Raw genomic sequence first — 18,544 nt, 5'->3', positions numbered from 1 at the left:
GCAGAGGCTATGTTTGCTTCCTCCCAGGGTTGATATTTTACAGCTGGCCGGCTATCTTTGGAGTTCCTTGGCTTTTCCATCACATGGCAATGCACATAGCAGTGTCTTCTCCTTTCTCTTCTAGGTTCCTTTGACTTCTAGCTGCTCCTTGTGGCTTCTCTCTCCCTCTGACTTTCACTCTGTTTATAAAGGACTCCAGTAATCTGGATTAAAGTCCAACCTGATTCATTTGGGCCACACCTTAATTGAAGTAATGGCTTTGAGAGATCTTATTTACAGTGGGTCCAGAACCCTAGAATGCAGACCAAGACAAAGAATATGTCCAAACTGGGGTACACAATCAATCCACCATGGTTACCATTGAGGAAACTGGGCAAAAGGCACAAGGGATCTCTGTGTATTATTTCTTACAACTACATATGCATCTTCAATTAAGTAAATAAAAATTTCAATTAAATAATCTGACCTGGAAAATTTAAATATAGAAAGGCTGGTTCATCAATTATTGTAAAAAGGCTGTCATCTCCATGTTATAGTACATTTTCTTTTTCAATTTTATCATCATTAAACTATATGACATTTTCAGGTAATGGAATGCTATATGTTGTTGATTATCAAGGCTTTAGACAGATGATGTTTCTTATATAGTCCAACATAAATCATGCATAGACAAATGAGAAAATACTAAATAAAAAACTAAATAGTAGAGCAATATTAGAAAGGAAACCACATAATTTTTAAAATGCATAAAATATAAACCAGAAATATTTTGAATATTATAACATTCTATAATTTAAAGTTTGAATGCTTATAATTCAGCACAATTCATATAATTTCCATAGAATATAGAAGTGGCCCTCAGTTTCTATGACCAGTAATACCTTATTTGTCTAAGTTATTAGTAGGTATATTTTTAATAACAATGTGCCTTTTACTTTTATAGATAGGCTTTGAGTAAAAAGTCTTTCATTCTCGTTTTAGTGCTTATAAATTTCCAGCTTACTCTAATTGCCATTTTTACTGCTTTTTATTGAGCTATAATTCACATAACATAAATTTAATCATTTTAAAGTGTGTAGTTCAGTGATATTTAGCACTTTCACAATTTTGTGCAACTACTGCCTCTGTTAGTTCCCAAACATTTCATTATCCCAAAAGAAAGCCACTCACTTGGTTACAAAGAAGTTAGTCCCCATTCCTCCCTCCTTCCAGTACATTGAGCCACCAATTTGCCTTCTGTCTCTTCTGGATTTACCTGTCCTAGATATTTCATATAAATGGTATCATATGAGATAGCCTTTTTGGTCCAGCTTATTTCACTTAGCATGTTTTTGAGGTTCATCCAAGTTGTAGCATGTATCAGTACTATATTACTCTTTATGGCTGCATAATATTCCATTGTGTGTGTGTGTGTGTGTGTGTGTGTGCGTGTGCGCTACATTTTGTTTATCCGTTCTTCATTTATGAACCTAATTGCATTTTTAAAATTTGTTTCTTTTTGGTAAAGTATTTAATGAAAAATATGTTTTGTTAAAGAAAAAAAGTATGGAGGAGACTCAGTATTAGATTCAGTTTTCCTAGAATTAGATTTTAGGATTTTATTTTATTTATTTATAATAACAAGTGGTTGCTTGTTTATTTGTTCTGGCTTATAGATACTGTTTCTGGATTACATATGATCATACATCTTTCATTTTAAGATTGGGGACATCAAGCTTACTCTTTCACTGATTAATCAAACATTTATTGGGGGTTGTTCTGATTTGCTAATGCTGCCATTATGTGAAATACCAGAAATGGATTGGCTTTTATAAAGGGGGTTTATTTGGTTACAAAGTTACAGCCTGAAGGCCATGAAAAAGTCCAATTGAAGGCATCAACACAAGTATAACTTCACTGAAGGAAGGCCAATGGCATCTGGAAAACTTATGTTAGCTGGGAAGAAACATGGCTGGCATCTGGTGATCCCAGGTTGTGTTCCAGCTCCACTCTCAGCTCCTATGCATTCTTCAAAGTATTTCTCTTGGCTGCAGTACCTCCTTCTGTCTGTGAACTTTTTTACAGGACTCCAGTGATTCAATTAAGACCTACCCTGAATGGGTGGGGTAACACCTCCATGGAAATTATCCCATCCAAAGTTTTGCCCACAGTTGATTGAGTCACATCTCCATGGAAACACTCAATGAAAGGATTCCAACCTAATCAATACTAATACATCTGCCCCCACAAGATTGCATCAGAGAACATGGCATTTTGGGAGACAATATATCCAAACCAGCACAAGGATCTTCTAGGTGTCAGTTCCCGCTGTCCAACCTACATATGTATGACATACAAAAATAAGCACTAAATGGACATGTATTAGATCTCTATCTTTCGATCAATTGTATATTTTCTGTTTTTGATGTGTTGTCATTTGATTTTTAAAAATGAACCTTTTTTGTGTCTTATACTACACCAGGTTATAGAAAACAGGAAAGCAAAGGAAATGGTCCCTTAGCTTGAGGAGCTTCCAGTTTTGTTGTAGAAATAGAGCTAAAAGGTGTCAAGCCACTTAGAAAATATTATTAGGCAGCATATACTGGTATATTAATATGTGTGCTTAATATCAAAATTAAACTCTAAGGTAGAATTTAGCAGTAAATTAGAGTGGAGCAAATAGTTTTTCCTTAGATATGTTACAGAGAAAAAGTCTTCCAAAATTTTTGATATTTGGGGCATCTAGTTCAGGTTGAACTGTGTATAGAAAATGGAAGAGATGTCAAAGAAAATGGCTTATAGGTCTGAAGTAAAATTTAGGGAAAGTATGTTTACAACATGCCAGAATTTATGGGATGCAGCAAAGGCAATGCTGAGAGGGAAATTTATAATTCTAAATGCTTACATTAAAGAAGAAGAAAGGTGTCAAGTGAGAGACCTAACCTCACAACTGCTGGACCTAGGAAAAGAAGAGCACACTAAACCCAAAGTGAGCAGAAGGAAGGAAATAACAAAAATTAAAGTGGAGATAAGAGAAATAGAGAATAAAAAAATAGATTCAACAAAATCAAAAGTTGGTTCTTTGAAAAGTTCAATAATATTGACAAACCCTTAATTAGACTGACAAAGAAAAAAAGAGAGAGGGTGCAAAAAACTAAAATCAGAAATGAAAGGGGGGACATAACTGCTAACCCCACAGAAATAAAAAGGATCATAAGAGGTTGCTATGAACAAGTGTATGCCAACAAATTAGATAACCCCGATGAAATGGACAAATTCCTGAAACACACAAACTACCTGCACTAAATCAAGAAAAAATAGAAGATCTCAATAGACCAACAACAGGTAAAGAGATGGAATCATTCATCAAAAAACTCCCCAAAAAGAAAAGCCCAAGACTGGATGGCTTCACAGGGAAATTTTATCAAACATTCCAAGGATAATTAACAGCAATCTTGCTCAAACATGTTCAAAAAATTGAAAAGGATGGAACACTTCCCAGTTCATTCTGTGTGGCCAACTTCACCCCACAACCATATAAAGATGCCTCCAGAAAAGAAATTACAGACCAATATCCCTTATGAATATAGATGCACAAATCCTAAACAAAATATTAGCAAACCTAATCCAACAGCAGAGTAAAAGAATTATACACCATGATGAAGTGGGATTTATGAAAGTATGAAAGGGTAGTTCAACGTAAGAAAATCAATTAATATAATACACTACATTAACAGAAGGAAGGGAAAAAAAACACGTGACCATCTCAATTGATGCAGAAAAGGCATTTGACAAAATCCACCACCCCTTCTTGATAAAAAGTTAGAAAGCTAGTAATGGAAACTTCCTTAACATGATAAAGAACGTAGATTAAAAACCCACAGCTAACATCACCTTCATTGGTAAAAGACTGAAAGCTTTCTCTTTAAAATCAGGAACAAGACAAGGATGTCCACTGTCACCACTGTTATTCAGTATTGTACTGGAAGTTCTTGTCAGAGCTGTTAGGCAAGAGAAAGAATAAAAGGCATCCAAATTGGAAAAGAAGAAGTAAAACTTTCCCTCTGAACAGACGTCATTATCCTATATATATATATATAGAAAGTCCACCCCAAAAATCTACAACCAAGCTACTAGAGCTAATAAACACATTCAGTAGCATGTCAGGTTACAAGATCAACTTGCAAAACTCAGTAGTAAGTATTTGCAAAGTCCCCTTGAGGGACTGGGGGAAAATGTGGAAATATTAAACTTTCCCACCTGGGGAATTCTAACCCCAGGCATTAGGGAATTCCAATTCTATAAATCTAGCCCTTGATCTTGGGGCTTGCCCTTATGAAACTTATTCCTGCAAAAGAGAAGCTAAGCCTACTTGTAATTATGCCTTAGAGTCACCCCCAGAGAACTTCTTTTGTTGCTCAGACATGGCCTTTTTCTCTCAGCCAACTCTGCAAATAAACTCACTCCCCTACCCCCTAGGTGAGACATGACTCCCAGGGGTTAAGTCTCCCTGGCATCAAGGGCCAGGACTCCCAGGGATGAGCCTGGCCCTGGCATCATGGGATTGAAAATGCTATCTTGACCAAAGGGGGAAAAGAAATTAAACAGAATAGTTCAGTGACCGAGAGATCTCAAATAGAGTCAAGAAGTCAATCTGGAGGTTATTCTTATGTATTATATAGATAATCCTTTTTAGTTTCTAGTGTATTAGAATAGCTAGAAGGAAATACCTGAATCTTTTGAACAGTAAGTCAGTAGACTTGATTCTTTTTTTAATGCAATTTTATTAAAATGCATTCACATGCCATACAGTCATCCAAAGTGTACAATTAATTGTTCACAGTATCATCATATAGTTGTGCATTCATCACTACAATTTTTGAACATTTTTATTACTCCAAAAAATAAGAATAAAAATAAAAGTAAAAAAGACCACCCAAAACATCCTATACCCTTCCTTCCCCCCATTATTCATTTACTTTTTGTCCCCATTTTTCTACTCATCTGTCCATACACTGGACAGAGGGATTGTGAGCCACAAAGTTTTCACAATCACACAGTCACACCATATATGTTATATAGTTATAAGATTGTCTTTAAGAATCAAGAATACTGGGTTGCAGTTCAACAGTTTCAGGTGTTTCCTTCTTGTCTTTCTAACACGCTAAAAACTAAAAAGGGATATCTGTATAATGCATAAGAGTAACCTCCAGAATGACCTCTCAACTCCATTTGAAATCTCTCAGCCACTGAAAGTATTTTGTTTCATTTCTCTTCCTCCTTTTAATCCAGAAGGTTTTCTCAATCCTATGATGCTGGGTCCAGACTCATTCTTGGGAATCATGTCCCATGTTGCCAGGGAGATTTACACCTCTGGGAGTAATGCCCCACTTAGGGGAAGACAGCAAGTCCACCTGCTGAGTTGGCTTGGAGAGAGAGGCCACATCTGAGAACAAAAAAGGTTCTCCAGGGGTGACTCTTAGGCACAATTATAAGTAGGCTTAGCCTCTCCTTTGCAGTAACAAGCTTCATAAGGGCAAGCCCAAAGATCAAGGGCTCAGTCTACTAAATGGTAGTCCCCAAAGCTTGCAAGAATATCAGGAATTCCCCAAGTCTGGAAGTTTGATATTTCTACATTTTTCCCCAGTCCCTCAAGGGGGCTTTGCAAACACTTTTTATTTTCTGCCCAGATTACTCTGGGATGTATCCGGTTTTCATGCTAACCTATACATGCCAACCAGATCTCACTCCCTATTCAAGGTTCCATGTAATTATGGTAATTGAATAAATTGACCATACAAAGTAAATTATATGTTTGCTACAGAAAATATAGATTTTGCAGCAAATAAACATCTTTTCCTTTGGTCTCACACAGAAGTTGAAGTTTTAAAACACAATATAATCCTTTACCCTTTAGTATGATTTACCTTACTCCATATCTCTAATTGAAGTCTGATCTCTTTTTCCACTTCTTTAACAGTTGCTGTATGGGGTAGTGGGGTAATGCTGACATTCATAGCTGCCAAACTGGCTTTGAGTCTCAGGTGTCATACAGATACCAGAAGTTTCAGGGACCAATCAGGTTATACATAAACAGCGCAGCATCTCAGAATTTAGAAATAACCATTACAACTTGTGAATAGTTGTGACTGCTGTAAGAGCTTACAATCTAGGAACCTCTACAGTAAGCCTTCCCCTGATAACTTATGCTCAAGGATTCAGTTCTCAGAGTTTGTACATTATAGTTAGTCCATATTAGTGAGGCATTATAATGTTTGCCTTTTCATTTCTGATTTATTTCACTCAATAGACTTGATTCTTGATGACAGTTGTATTACTGTATAGCTTTTATCATGTGTCCATGTGATAGTGAAAACCTGGTGACTGACACTCCCTTTATCCAATGTATGGACAGATAAGTAATAAAATAATGACAAAATATATAAATAATGGGGGGGTAGATAAGTGGTCAGGGATGGTTTAGGTGTGCTTTTTTATTTTTATTTTTTTTCCTTATTTTGGAGTAATGAAAATATTCTGATATTGATTGTGGCGATGAATGCACAGCTATATGATGATACTGTGAGCCATTGATTGTATACTTTGGATGGATTACATCGTGTATGAGTATATCTCAATAAAATTGCATTAGAAAACTCAGTAGTGTTTCTCACTAGTGCATGGTGTTAATAATTGGGAGGAAAATGGAACTGTATTTTATGTATTTTATGCATGAATTTTCTGTAATCCTGCAACTTCTCTAACTTCAAAAAAGGAAAAAACACCCCCAAAAAGCAGTAGTGTTTCCTTACACTAGTAATGAACAATCTGAAGAGGAAATTATGAAAAAAATTCCATTTACATTAGCAACTAAAAGAATCAGATGTCTAGGAATAAATTTAACTAAAGATGTAAAGAACTTTTATACAGAAAACTACAAAACATTGCTAAAATAAATTAAAGAGGATCTAAATAAATGGAATGACATCCCATGCTCATGGATTGGAAGGCTAAATATAGGCAAAATGTCAATTCTTCTCAAAGTCAATTACAGATTCAACACAATCCTAATCAAAATCCCCAAAGCCTTCTTTACGGAAATGGAAAAGCCAGTCATCAAATTTATATGGAAGAATAAGGGGCTCTGAATAGTTAAAAATACCTTTCAAAAGAAGACTGGAGTTGGAGGACTCACACATCCTGTTTTTAAAACTTACTACAAAGCTACAGGGCTCAAAACAGCATGGTACTGGCACAGGAGAGATTTAAAGACCATTGGAATTGATTGAGAATTCAGATATAGACCCTCACAGCTATTGCCAATTGATTTTTGACAAGCATGCCAAGCCCACCCATTTGGGAAAGAATAGCCTCATCAAAACATGGAAAACTGGGAAAGACTAGGTATCCCTATGCAAAATAATGAAGGTGGACCCCTACCTCAGACCATGTACAAAAATGGAAGCAAAATGGATCAAAGACCTAAATATAAGTACCAGGACTGTAAAAGTCCTGGAAGAAAATGTAGGGAAGCATCTTCAGGACCTTGTGTTAGGCAATGGTTTCTTAGACTTTATACCCAAAATATGAGCAACAATAGAAAAAATAGATATTGGTATTAATCAATATTTAAAATTTTATGCATCATAGGACATCATTATGAAAGGAAAAAGACAGCCTACAGGATCAGAGAAAATATTTGGAAACCACGTATCTGATAATTCTGATATCCAGAATTTATAAAGAATTCCTATGACTCAACAACAGAAAGACAAACCAGTTTAAAAGTGGGCAAAAGACTTGAATGAATAGATATTTTTCCAGAGAAGACATACAGATGACCAAAAAGCCCATAAAAATAAGCTCAACATCATTCGCCATTAGGGAAAAATGCAAATCAAAACCACAGTGAGATACCTTTTCACACCCACTAGAGTGGTTACTTTTAAAAAAATGAAAAATAACAAGTGTTGGAGAGGATGTGGAGAAATAGGAATACAGGTTCATTGTTGGGAATGTAAAATGTTGCGGCTGCGTAGAATAGTTTGGCCATTCTTCAGAAAGTTAAGTATAGAATTACCATGTGACCCAGGAATCCCACCTCTAGGTACGTACCCAAAAGAATTGAAAGCAAGGCTTCAGACAGATATTTGCACACTGATGTTCATAGCGGCATTAATCACAATTGCCAAATGATGGAAGAAACCCAAGTGTCCATCAACAGATGAATGGATAAACAAAATGTGGTATGTACATATAATGGAATAGTATTCAGCCATGAAAAGTAAGTTTTTATACATGCAACAACATGGCTGAACCTTGAAGACATCATGTTGAGTGAAATAAGCCAGATATAAGAGGACAAATATGGTATGATCTTCCTGGTATGAAATAATTAGAATAAGCAAATTTGTGGAGTCAGAAACTAGAATACAGGTTACCAGAGACTGGGGTAGGGGTAGGGAATAGGGAGTTAATTCTTAATTGGTGTGGTTTCTTTTGGGATGATGGAAGTTTTGGTAAAGTATGGTGGTGATGGTAACACAACATTGTGAATGTAACCACCACCACCAGATTTATATATCTGAATGTGGTTAAAGGGGGAAGTTTAGGTGGCATATGTGTTGCTAGGACACAAAATTTAAAAATAAAACAGTCATAGAACTGTACAACACCAACAGTGAATCCTAATGTAAACTATGGACTATAGCTCATAATATATTGTTATCATAGTCTCTTATCAATTGTAACAAAGGTACCACATTAGTACAAAATGTTAAAAATGGGGGTGGGTATATGGGAACTCTGTATTTTGTGCATAATCTTTCTGTAAATCTACACTTTCTCTAATAATTAAAAAAGAAGTGTTAATAATAGGGTTGTATATTGGAAAAAATACAACTAATGCAAACTATGAAGAAAAAAGAAAAGTATGTTTAGGAATGAGGAATTCTTCCTAGGAAAGTGTTTTTGCTGTTGTGTTTTGTTTTTGTTTAATTGATGGATTCATAAAGGATTTTGAATATTACAGAAATAAAAGTTACTTTTTTACCTCCTTCTTTCCATTTGGTAGGGAGCTAATGAATTATTGAATTCAGCCATTTAGAAGCTTGCGTATTAGGGTGAAGAAGTAAATGTTTTTATTAACAGAATGGTAAAATGCACAGTTATTAAATTCTAATAATTGGTTTGAAATAAACATTGAAAAACCTTGGGAAATTCTGGCCTGTTTTTTGGTTGCATGTGACAATGAGGGATCATTTTCTTTCTTTTTAATTTCTATCACAGGAAGAGAAAACCGGTCAGAAGCCATCCGAAGCCAAAGAAATAAAGCTTTATGCCCAGATTCCCCCAATAGAGAAGATGGATGCCTCCTTGTCTATGCTTGGTAACTGCGAGTAAGTTCTCTTGTCTTTTTTCATCCTTCTAGTGTTGGTATTTGGTTTCCCTTCCTTTTCTCAAGGCAGGAACTAGAAAAAACGTTTAATTTTTCTGTGATCTTCATTTATTTTTTGTTTACTCTTGTAATGTTCTCTTTGACTAGGCCAAACATAAAGAGATTACTGGTTTATAGGATTATTAATAGAGGCATTCTGAAGAGTACAGTATTTTCACAATATAATTTTTATAATGTATCTGAGTATCCTCTGCCTGGAAAAAAAATTTCCTGGTCCCTTAGGAGAAGCCAAATGACACAAGAAAAACATTACTCTGTTATCAAATCTAGTTTCTCTTGTAAAATTTTCCACCAAAATTGGTAGTCTACTTATTTATCTGGTGTCTGAGCTATGCCTTTAAAAAAACTTTTCAAATTATAAAGATACATTGTAAAACATTGTAGAAAATCTAAAAAGCACCAAGAGAAAAATGTTACCATTAACCAAAATTACACCACCTTGTGAGAAACAGTTTTAGCATATTGATGTAAAGCCTTCTGTTTTAGTCTAACTGGGATCAAATTACACTGATTTTGTAATCCTGTTTTCCTATGACTTTAGGTGTCAGAGCTATATCAATTTCTTTTAATTTATCTTCTAAATACTCTACACAGTCTTTAGCAAAATTCTGTGATGGATGTGACATAATTATACCATCACATCTTATAACCATGCCTTTTGGCTGCAATATCTCTTGGCAGGGCTGTAGAATATTATAGAATTACTTGACGTTCTTTCTAACTTCTTTATCCCATGTTTTTCTAAGGGCAGTCCCCTGACTATCTGCAGAAGAGTCTCCTTATGCAGGAGATAAGCCCCACTCCAAATTTAAAGAACAGAATATCTATTGATGAAACCTAGGAACCTGTATTTATAATACACTCCTTGGGTGATTCTTAGACAGAATTTATGAACCATGCGTTAGACTGATATATGTCTTTGAGATTAAAGGGATAAGTAAAAATATTTGGTTATTGAATACAGCATATCACATAAAAATCCATCTCAGTATGCTTTTCTGGCTTCTAGCATGATTTCATATTGGTTAAATACTGTTTTATCATAGAGCCATCTCAAAGGCAAACAATTTGAGAAGGTTTTGTACCCTGTACCAAAGCACCTTGCAAACTGCATAGTTCATATTTTTGCAGACAATCTCTTTGGGCAGGCTGCTTAACAAGAATTAAAGAATTATTCCTCAGATTTCAAGCACTCCATTTTCCACTGTTAGTTCTTGGGAATGGGGATCACTAGAAAATATATGGGTTTGACCAGTAGTTTACACTGTACAGAATTGCTTTTGCTGTTTAACAAGAAATGAATAATTCCTCTTCCAGTCAAGTCATAAAGGGTAAGATCACAGGCTCCAGAGTCACATTTACCTGGATTTTAATTCTGTCTCTGCCACTTCCTGGCTGTGTAATAAATTGGGCAAATTGCTTAACATCTTTGTGCCTTAGTTTCCTCATTTGTAAAATATGGATAATAATAATAATACTTATCTTCTAGGATTATTTTGATGGTTAATACATGTAAAGTACTTAGAATACTGGGCATGTATTAAGCATCCAATAAAAATTAACTTTTATTATTTTTTACATGCAATGTACTAAGATATGAAGTATTTATTCAAGAAAGGAAGATTAAGAATGTGTTATGTTGTCTTTTAAAACTTTGGTTTTCTATAATTAAAATATGTATAGAAAAATATTTATGATCTATAAAAGTAGTTATCTCCAGGGGTGTGTGTGGGTTGGGTAAGATTACATATGACTTTTTACAATATATGTTTCTGAATGATTTAACACACAAAATAATATCTATATCCAAACATGCATATACATTGTTCTGTTTTTGACAAAAAGGAATCATGTAAAATCATGTAAAATGTATTTTTTTTAACGTATCACAAGTTTACACAAACTTTCACAGGGGTGCACACGCACATATATGCATCTACGTGTTGTTATATATACAATTTATATACACTAATATAGGTGTACACTGCTTTACACACAGCTGTACAGCTTCTTAGTAGGGTGAATGTGCAGACAGACCTACCCTGATGATATACACGCACCCAAATATACACCGAAACACAAACACAGAAGCACGGTGCAAAGGGTAGGTGGGTAGGGGGTGAGGGGCTGCAGAAGGGACTGCCTCTTAGGCAGGAACACAGGCTGAGTGCTTGGAGCTCCCTGGCAAGTGGGACAAGAGTCAGCCACTTGTTTTAATGGCAGTGTATTATTTCATTATATGGCAGTATTTGTTTTATTTGACAGATGTTTAGATTTTTTTCCTATTTACAATAATACAATAAATAACCTAATTCGCATATCTTTTGGTATTTGTATTAGTATTTCAGTAGAATTTATTCCTAGAACTGAATTACTGGATCAAAGAATACATGCATTTAAAAATTTAATAGATAACATCAAACTGCCCTCACAAACGTGTGTTGTTTTGTTAGTGTATTCTAAACAATGAGTGTGTATTATATTTGTAATCAGAAAAAAAATGAAGAATTTAAAATGAGGGAATAAGTGCCATGACTGAGGGGAAAAAGGGAACTCAGTATTAAAAAGAGAAATGACTTAGTTGTTATCTTATATGAGCATTTAAAGAATAATTTCTGCTATACCATTTAATTTTTAAATTAATTCAGGTTTCTCTTTGCTCTTTTTAAGGAAGCTTTCACTATCTACAAACTGCATTGAAAAAATTGCCAACCTGAATGGCTTAAGTAAGTTATCCACAGTAACAAATGTTTCTTGGATTTTCTAGTTACTGGAATAAACATTCCAGAGACACCATGTAATTCCAGAAGTTGGCATCTATTTTAACCACAGTAATTGTCAGATGACAGAGATAATATATAAACCGTGAGTCTTAAATTTGATTATCCAAAGAAAGTTAATGATAACATGAAAACTTGAACATTTTAAAGGTATTTTAAAGCTTTTATAGAGTTAGAATTAAGATGTCTTAAATAGAAAATCGTATTTTTTATTTTGTTTCTTTCTTCAGATTTGTCTAATGTGAATTCCAAATTTCTTATATTTAAAATTGAATTCCTTACAATCCCTTTTCTTTCTGTGCTCCTTGTCTTTGTTAGTGACATTGCCACCCTCCAGTTGTCAAGGCCCCTGACTCCCTATATGAGTTTCCTGTGGGTGCTGTAACATATTACCACCAACTTTGTGGCTTAAAACAACAGAAATTTATCCTCTCACAGTTCTGGAGGCAGGAGTCTGAAATAATTTTCTTTGGGCTGAAATCATGGTGTCAGTAGGGCTGCATTCCTTCCAGAGGCTTCAGGGGAGGCTCTCTTTTTTTTTCTCTCTCTTCCACCTTCTGGTGGCTCCCGGCATTCCTTTGCTTGTGTCTGCATCACTTCAGCCTCTACCTCCATGGTCACATTGCCTTTTCCTCTTTGGTCTATGTCAAATTTCCCTCTACATTCTATACAGATAAATGTGATTGCATTAGGGCCCTCTTTTACAAACCAAGATAATATCATCTTAAAACCCTTAACTTAATCATCTCTGTACAGCCCTTTTTTTTTTTTTTTTGCTAGGTAAGGTAATATTCACAGGTTTCAGGGTTAGGATGTGGGTACCTTTTGGGGGACCATTATCCAACCCACCATACTCGTTTCTTTCCCTCAAATCCTACATCCAAGTTCATCACTAAGCCCTGTTAACTCTCCTCTTTGAAGGAGCTCTCAAATAATTCGTTGATTTTCCATTTCCAGAAGCTACAGGTTTAATTGAGAATCTCATCATATCCCCCTTAGATCACACTTCTCAAACATTTTTGACCCCTTTCCACAATAAGAAATACATTTTAATTCATGACCTTGTACACATATTCATATAAATACACCTATCAAAAATACACCTACAAACTGTAATAAAGTTTGAAAAACAAAGTTTAGCCATGTTGCCTAGGTTGCAGTATAATTGTTTAAAATTCAGTTTCATTTTTTTAAATACTGATCACAAGCCACTAAATTAATTTCACAACCTATTAATGGGTTATGACCCAGAGTTTGAAAAATACTGCTTTATGGTTTTTGTCATTGCCTCCTAACTGATCTCTGTGTTTGCTGTCTTTCTGCTCTTCCCGTTGACTTTGAGCAATGATACCAGAATTTTCTTCCTAAAAATATTATTCTGATTACCATTCCTCCAGATGAGAGGATCTGAAATAGTTATTCTTATATAGCAGTTGGTTCATAAGGCAGAATAACTCTGTTGGCAATTTACTAAATATTTGTTGTATCAAAACCGTGAGTGGAAAACTGCATGACATGACTGTATTCAAAACTATGACTAAAAAGCTGCATGTTGTGAATATAAGAACCTCATATTAAAGATTAGAAAATAAATTTATTTTGTTGGCCTTATGTGTTGGGCAAAAAATTTATACTTTACTCCTTCAATTTATTAAGAAATAAACACACAACTTTAAAGCACTGTTTTGATTTTTATCAGAACCTTGCATGAAGAATAAAACAGTGTTGTGCTTCTAGTGGTGCCCTGCTTACACAGCATATAAAATATGCAAAACATATAAATGTGTTATTTTAGAACAATTCCTCTGTTAACTTTGATATCACAATTTATTTCCCTCTACAGTAATAAATAAGATCCTTTTAGCCATTTATTACCATTTTCGTGTGCATTTTTTTAAAAAGGATTTTATATTTATTTAGATAGTATATTTGAAGGAGTTGCATATATATGCCATCTCTAATTTCTGAGGTCACTTCTCAGTCCTCATCTTAGCTGACCCTATCAGCATATTTTGATGTGGAATGATTTTTCTTTCCTTTTTGAAGCACTTTCAGTGTTTGGCTTCTAGGACACTTCTGATTTCCTCCTACCTCTCTGACCACTTTCTCCCAGTCTCATGTCCCCAGCTTTTCAATGTCAGAGTGCTTCAGGACTCATTTGTTGGACCTTTTCTTCTTTCTTCACTCACTCTCTAGATGACCTCATCCAGAGTCACAGTTTTCCTGTGTATAAGCTGGTGGGTCCCAGATTTCTCTCTCTAACCCATATGTCTTTATGCTTCTCACTATCTGTTATGCTTCATACCTTACTTATTGTTTATCATCTGCAGGACAGGAATTTTTATCTGTATTGTTCACTGTTCTGTTGCAAATGCTTATGGTTGTTTCTAGCATATAGTAAGTGCTCAATAATATGTGTTGAATGAATGAATTTTTTAAAACTTTATATTTAGAACAGGTTTGGGTTTACAGAAAAATTGCCCACATATAGCACAGACAGTTTCCTTATACCCCACATGCATAGTTAGGAATGATTTTTTTGAATGATCTCTTCCTTCTACATGAAACAGAAAAAAAAGAAAGTGGTCATTTTTCCATATCAAGAAACTTTAAAAAATAATTGATTATGTGATTTTCTTAAATATTTAACTGTCATTAATTTATAATTATATAGGTTCTTCTTTCAGTAATTAAACCATTTCTCATGAATTAAATCACTCTTAAAATACCTTATCCTGAAAGTTCAGTGTTTTGTGTGAAAAAATTAAAAATAATTTATTAAATAACATAAATTAAAACCATCATTTATATAAATTATCTATGCCTGATACACAGACACTCACATACATGTCATTTATTGAACATGGACTAGGCAATAATGCTTTATGCTGAATGTTTTAGATACTTATCACATTTAATCCTTATAAGATAGGTATTATTTTGTCCTCATTTTACATGTAATGCAACTGAAATTCAAAGAGGTTCAGCTGCTTCCCCAGAGAGTTGGGATTTGAACCCATGTGATTGAATTTGTGTTCTTAACCTTTGAATCATGGATGTTTTAGAATGGTTCTGTCTAATAGAATTTTCTGTTGAATGATGGAGATGTTCTAGAATGCTGCCATCTCAATATGATTGCCATTAGACACAAAGAACTATTAAGCACTATTAAGAACTATTAAGTGTGGCTAGAGTGACTGAGAGACTGATTTTTTAATTCAATTTTTGTTAATTTAGATTTAAATAGTCACTTGTGGCTAGTAACTAACATACTGGTAGTTATAGAAGTTTAAGTTGTGAAAACTAAATGTGTACCTTATGTAAAAGTAGTCACAGTAGTTTCTTGGAGCAGAAATGAGATTTTCTCTATTTCACTGGAAATCTTTTTTAATTTAGAAAAATAATAAATGCACATGGTTTCATTCAAATGGTTCAAAAGGGGTTACAGTGAAAAATAAATCTTTGTCCAACCATAGATTCTTAGTTCCTCACCAAAGGCAACCAGATTATTTCTCTTCCAGAAATAATCTCTGCATATAAAATAGAAACATCCTTTTAAAAAAAACAAACAGGCATTTCATTTTTATAATGAAATTACAATCTATTTAAAATATTCAAAGCAAAAGAAGTTTTAAATACTATATCTATTTGATTTCACTTCTAATCCTTTGTGAAGTGAGGTGGAGTATACATAAATATGTTTCTGTTTTCTAGTGTGAGTCCTTATAACATAAGAGATTTGAAATAGATTTTCCTCCAAATTTAAACTTAAAATCTTCTTTACTCTTATTTTATCCCTATAATATTTTTACTAGCCAGCAATTTAAGATCATGCATTCCAAATAGGCAATTGTTTATTAACTCAATATTGGCATGATGTGAAAATTATAATTGCAGTTCTTACTTTGGATGATAGGTCAATGATATTTCCTACTTGATTAACAATTTTCATAAACACAGCTTTTCTTACACATTATGTAAGCATATTTATTACATAAAACTTCTTAAAGCTTTATTATTCTGGATTTATAATAATTGTGTAATATGATTCTCATAAACAAAAAAATTGCTTTCTTTCCACTACAGAAAACTTGAGGATATTGTCTTTAGGAAGAAACAACATAAAGAACTTAAATGGACTGGTAGGTTGTTATTTATTACTTTAAAAAAAAATGTGCTTTTTAACTTAATATAAAAATAATTCTTGTCCATTGCAGAAACCTTAAAATAGAAAAGCAACAATAAAAAGTACCTATAACCACTGGTAATTTTAAATACAGCTAACATTTTGAGTTACATCTTTCTTGATTTTTTTTGGATTCTTGGATGAAATCATGCTGTACATATTGTTTTTTATCTCCATTTTTACTTAACATATAGTGATCATTTTTCCACATCATTCATTCATTCAACATATTTCCTGAATTCCTACTTTACGCTAGGCACTGTTTTAGGAACTGGAGATTTAGCAGAATATAAAACAAAGTGCTTGCTCTCATATAATTTATAATGGAGGGAGACAATAAAACAGTTGTGTAATATATCAGGTAGTGATGAGTGTGAGGCATATTAAGAGAATATAGAGTGATAGGGTGGTCTGAGAAGTCCTCTTTGTGGAAGTGAAAGTGTGAGTCATGCAGCGTCTGAGTGACAAGTGCCCTGGGCTGAGGGAACAGCAGGCACAAAAGTCTTGAAACTTGAGCCTCTTGGTATGTTTGATTATTTAAAGAGTTTGGTGTGTAAAAGCAAGAAGAGTTGAATGAAGGAGAGACAGTGGTCCTCAGTGAGGATGCAGAAGGAGCCAGGAACCAGATCACATGGGCCTATAGGCTATGATAAGTATTTTAGATTTTTTTTCCAAGTGGGTTGCAAAGCCTTTGGAGGTTTTTGATCAGACGAACTGACTTAAGTTTTTTAAAAAATATAATTTTTCATCATTATTATTATTATCATTATTATTATTTAAAAATCACTTTCCCGAACTTCAGGGATGTCTAGGCAGTGACCACCCAAACTTGTTCATGTTGAAAAGGGGTGTCGAGTTTATGTGAAAAAGAGACACATCTGGTTGATGTTCTTGAAGATGCTTTTGCCTCAGGGTTTTGGGACTTAGCTGTCATAGGAGTTCTCTGAAGGATTTAAGTTTCTGAAGAATATATTTAGTGAGTGAAACTTTTATAGAGCCTCAGACAGGGATCTGGGTTTTCTTTAGGGTTTTCGGGACTACTGTTGACTTGGGCTTATACTGCGGTCATTTGACATATCTAGATGAAGCTTATATAGGAGTGACCTCCAGGACAGCCTCTTGACTCTATTTGAATTCTCTTAGCCACTAAAACCTTATTTTGTTGCCTTTCTTTTCCCTCTTTTGGTCAGAAAAGGCATTCTCAACCCCTTAATGCCAGGGTCAGGTTCATTCCCGGAATCTGTGTCCCACATCGCCAGGGTGACTGATTCACCTGAGGGATCCTGGCTCATGTCAGGGGAAGGGTGATGAATTTGTTTGCAGAGTTAGGCTTTGAGAGAGAAAGTCCACATGAACAACAAAAAAGGGTCTCTGGAGGTGACTTCTAGGCATAAATATAGGTGGGTTTAGCCTCCCCTTTGCAACCGTAAGTTTCACCAGAGCAAGCCTCACCATTGAGGGCTTGACTTATGAAGTAGGGGGTTCCCAAGTTCACATAGTGTATGTTATGTCCACAATAATCCATCTATATCTCACATTATCATCACTTAGTTGTACAATCCTCATCACTCTCCATTTTAAACAATTCTCATGACCCAAAACACCTTGTAGCTCTTTTCAGCCCTTAATTATTTGTCCCTAGTATTTGTGTGGTACTAGTATGGTATTCCTTTTAATTATGGTCCCTAGTATGCTATAGGTAGATTTTTCCCGTATACCATGCTGTTATCAACTCTCTGTACCAGTGTCATACCTTAGAATTATATCATGCAAGCGCCTATCTGTATTTGTACTGCTTATCTGTGGGATATATGCCTTTAAACAACCCCTTTCAATTCTATTCACCTTCAATACAGCTCTGATACTTATAATCCCATTAACAAACAGTCATCACCCTTATACATTCCCAAAACTTTGAATTCACCATCATTAACATATCTGAACTACATTGAAAAATAATTTTTTATTGTTAATAATTATGAACATTTATTAAGCACCAAAAGTATACTGCAGTGGTTGTTATATAGAAACATAATTATTAAGATAATGTTGCTGCCATTGAGCTTACAATCTAAAATGAAATACAACAAGAATGCTGTAAGCCTACCTCAAAATTTCCTTAACTTAGAAATGCCTATTTTG

At 34.5% G+C, this 18,544-nt stretch overlaps 1 protein-coding gene across 1 annotated transcript in view; it reads left to right on the top strand.

The window, feature by feature from the left end:
- The window catches only part of DNAL1 (dynein axonemal light chain 1), a 70,958-nt gene that overhangs the window by 26,018 nt on the left and 26,396 nt on the right, over positions 1-18,544 (top strand). Inside the window, exons 3-5 of the mRNA XM_037832332.1 lie at positions 9,268-9,377; positions 12,107-12,162; positions 16,303-16,358. Coding sequence (XP_037688260.1) covers positions 9,268-9,377; positions 12,107-12,162; positions 16,303-16,358 — 222 coding nt within the window. The remainder of the gene's footprint in view (positions 1-9,267; positions 9,378-12,106; positions 12,163-16,302; positions 16,359-18,544) is intronic.

This window comes from Choloepus didactylus, chromosome 4, assembly GCF_015220235.1.
Source record: "Choloepus didactylus isolate mChoDid1 chromosome 4, mChoDid1.pri, whole genome shotgun sequence".
NCBI classification, from domain to species: Eukaryota; Metazoa; Chordata; class Mammalia; order Pilosa; family Megalonychidae; genus Choloepus; species Choloepus didactylus.
Note: the sequence above shows the minus strand (reverse complement) of the source record. Positions and strands in the feature narration are given on the sequence as shown.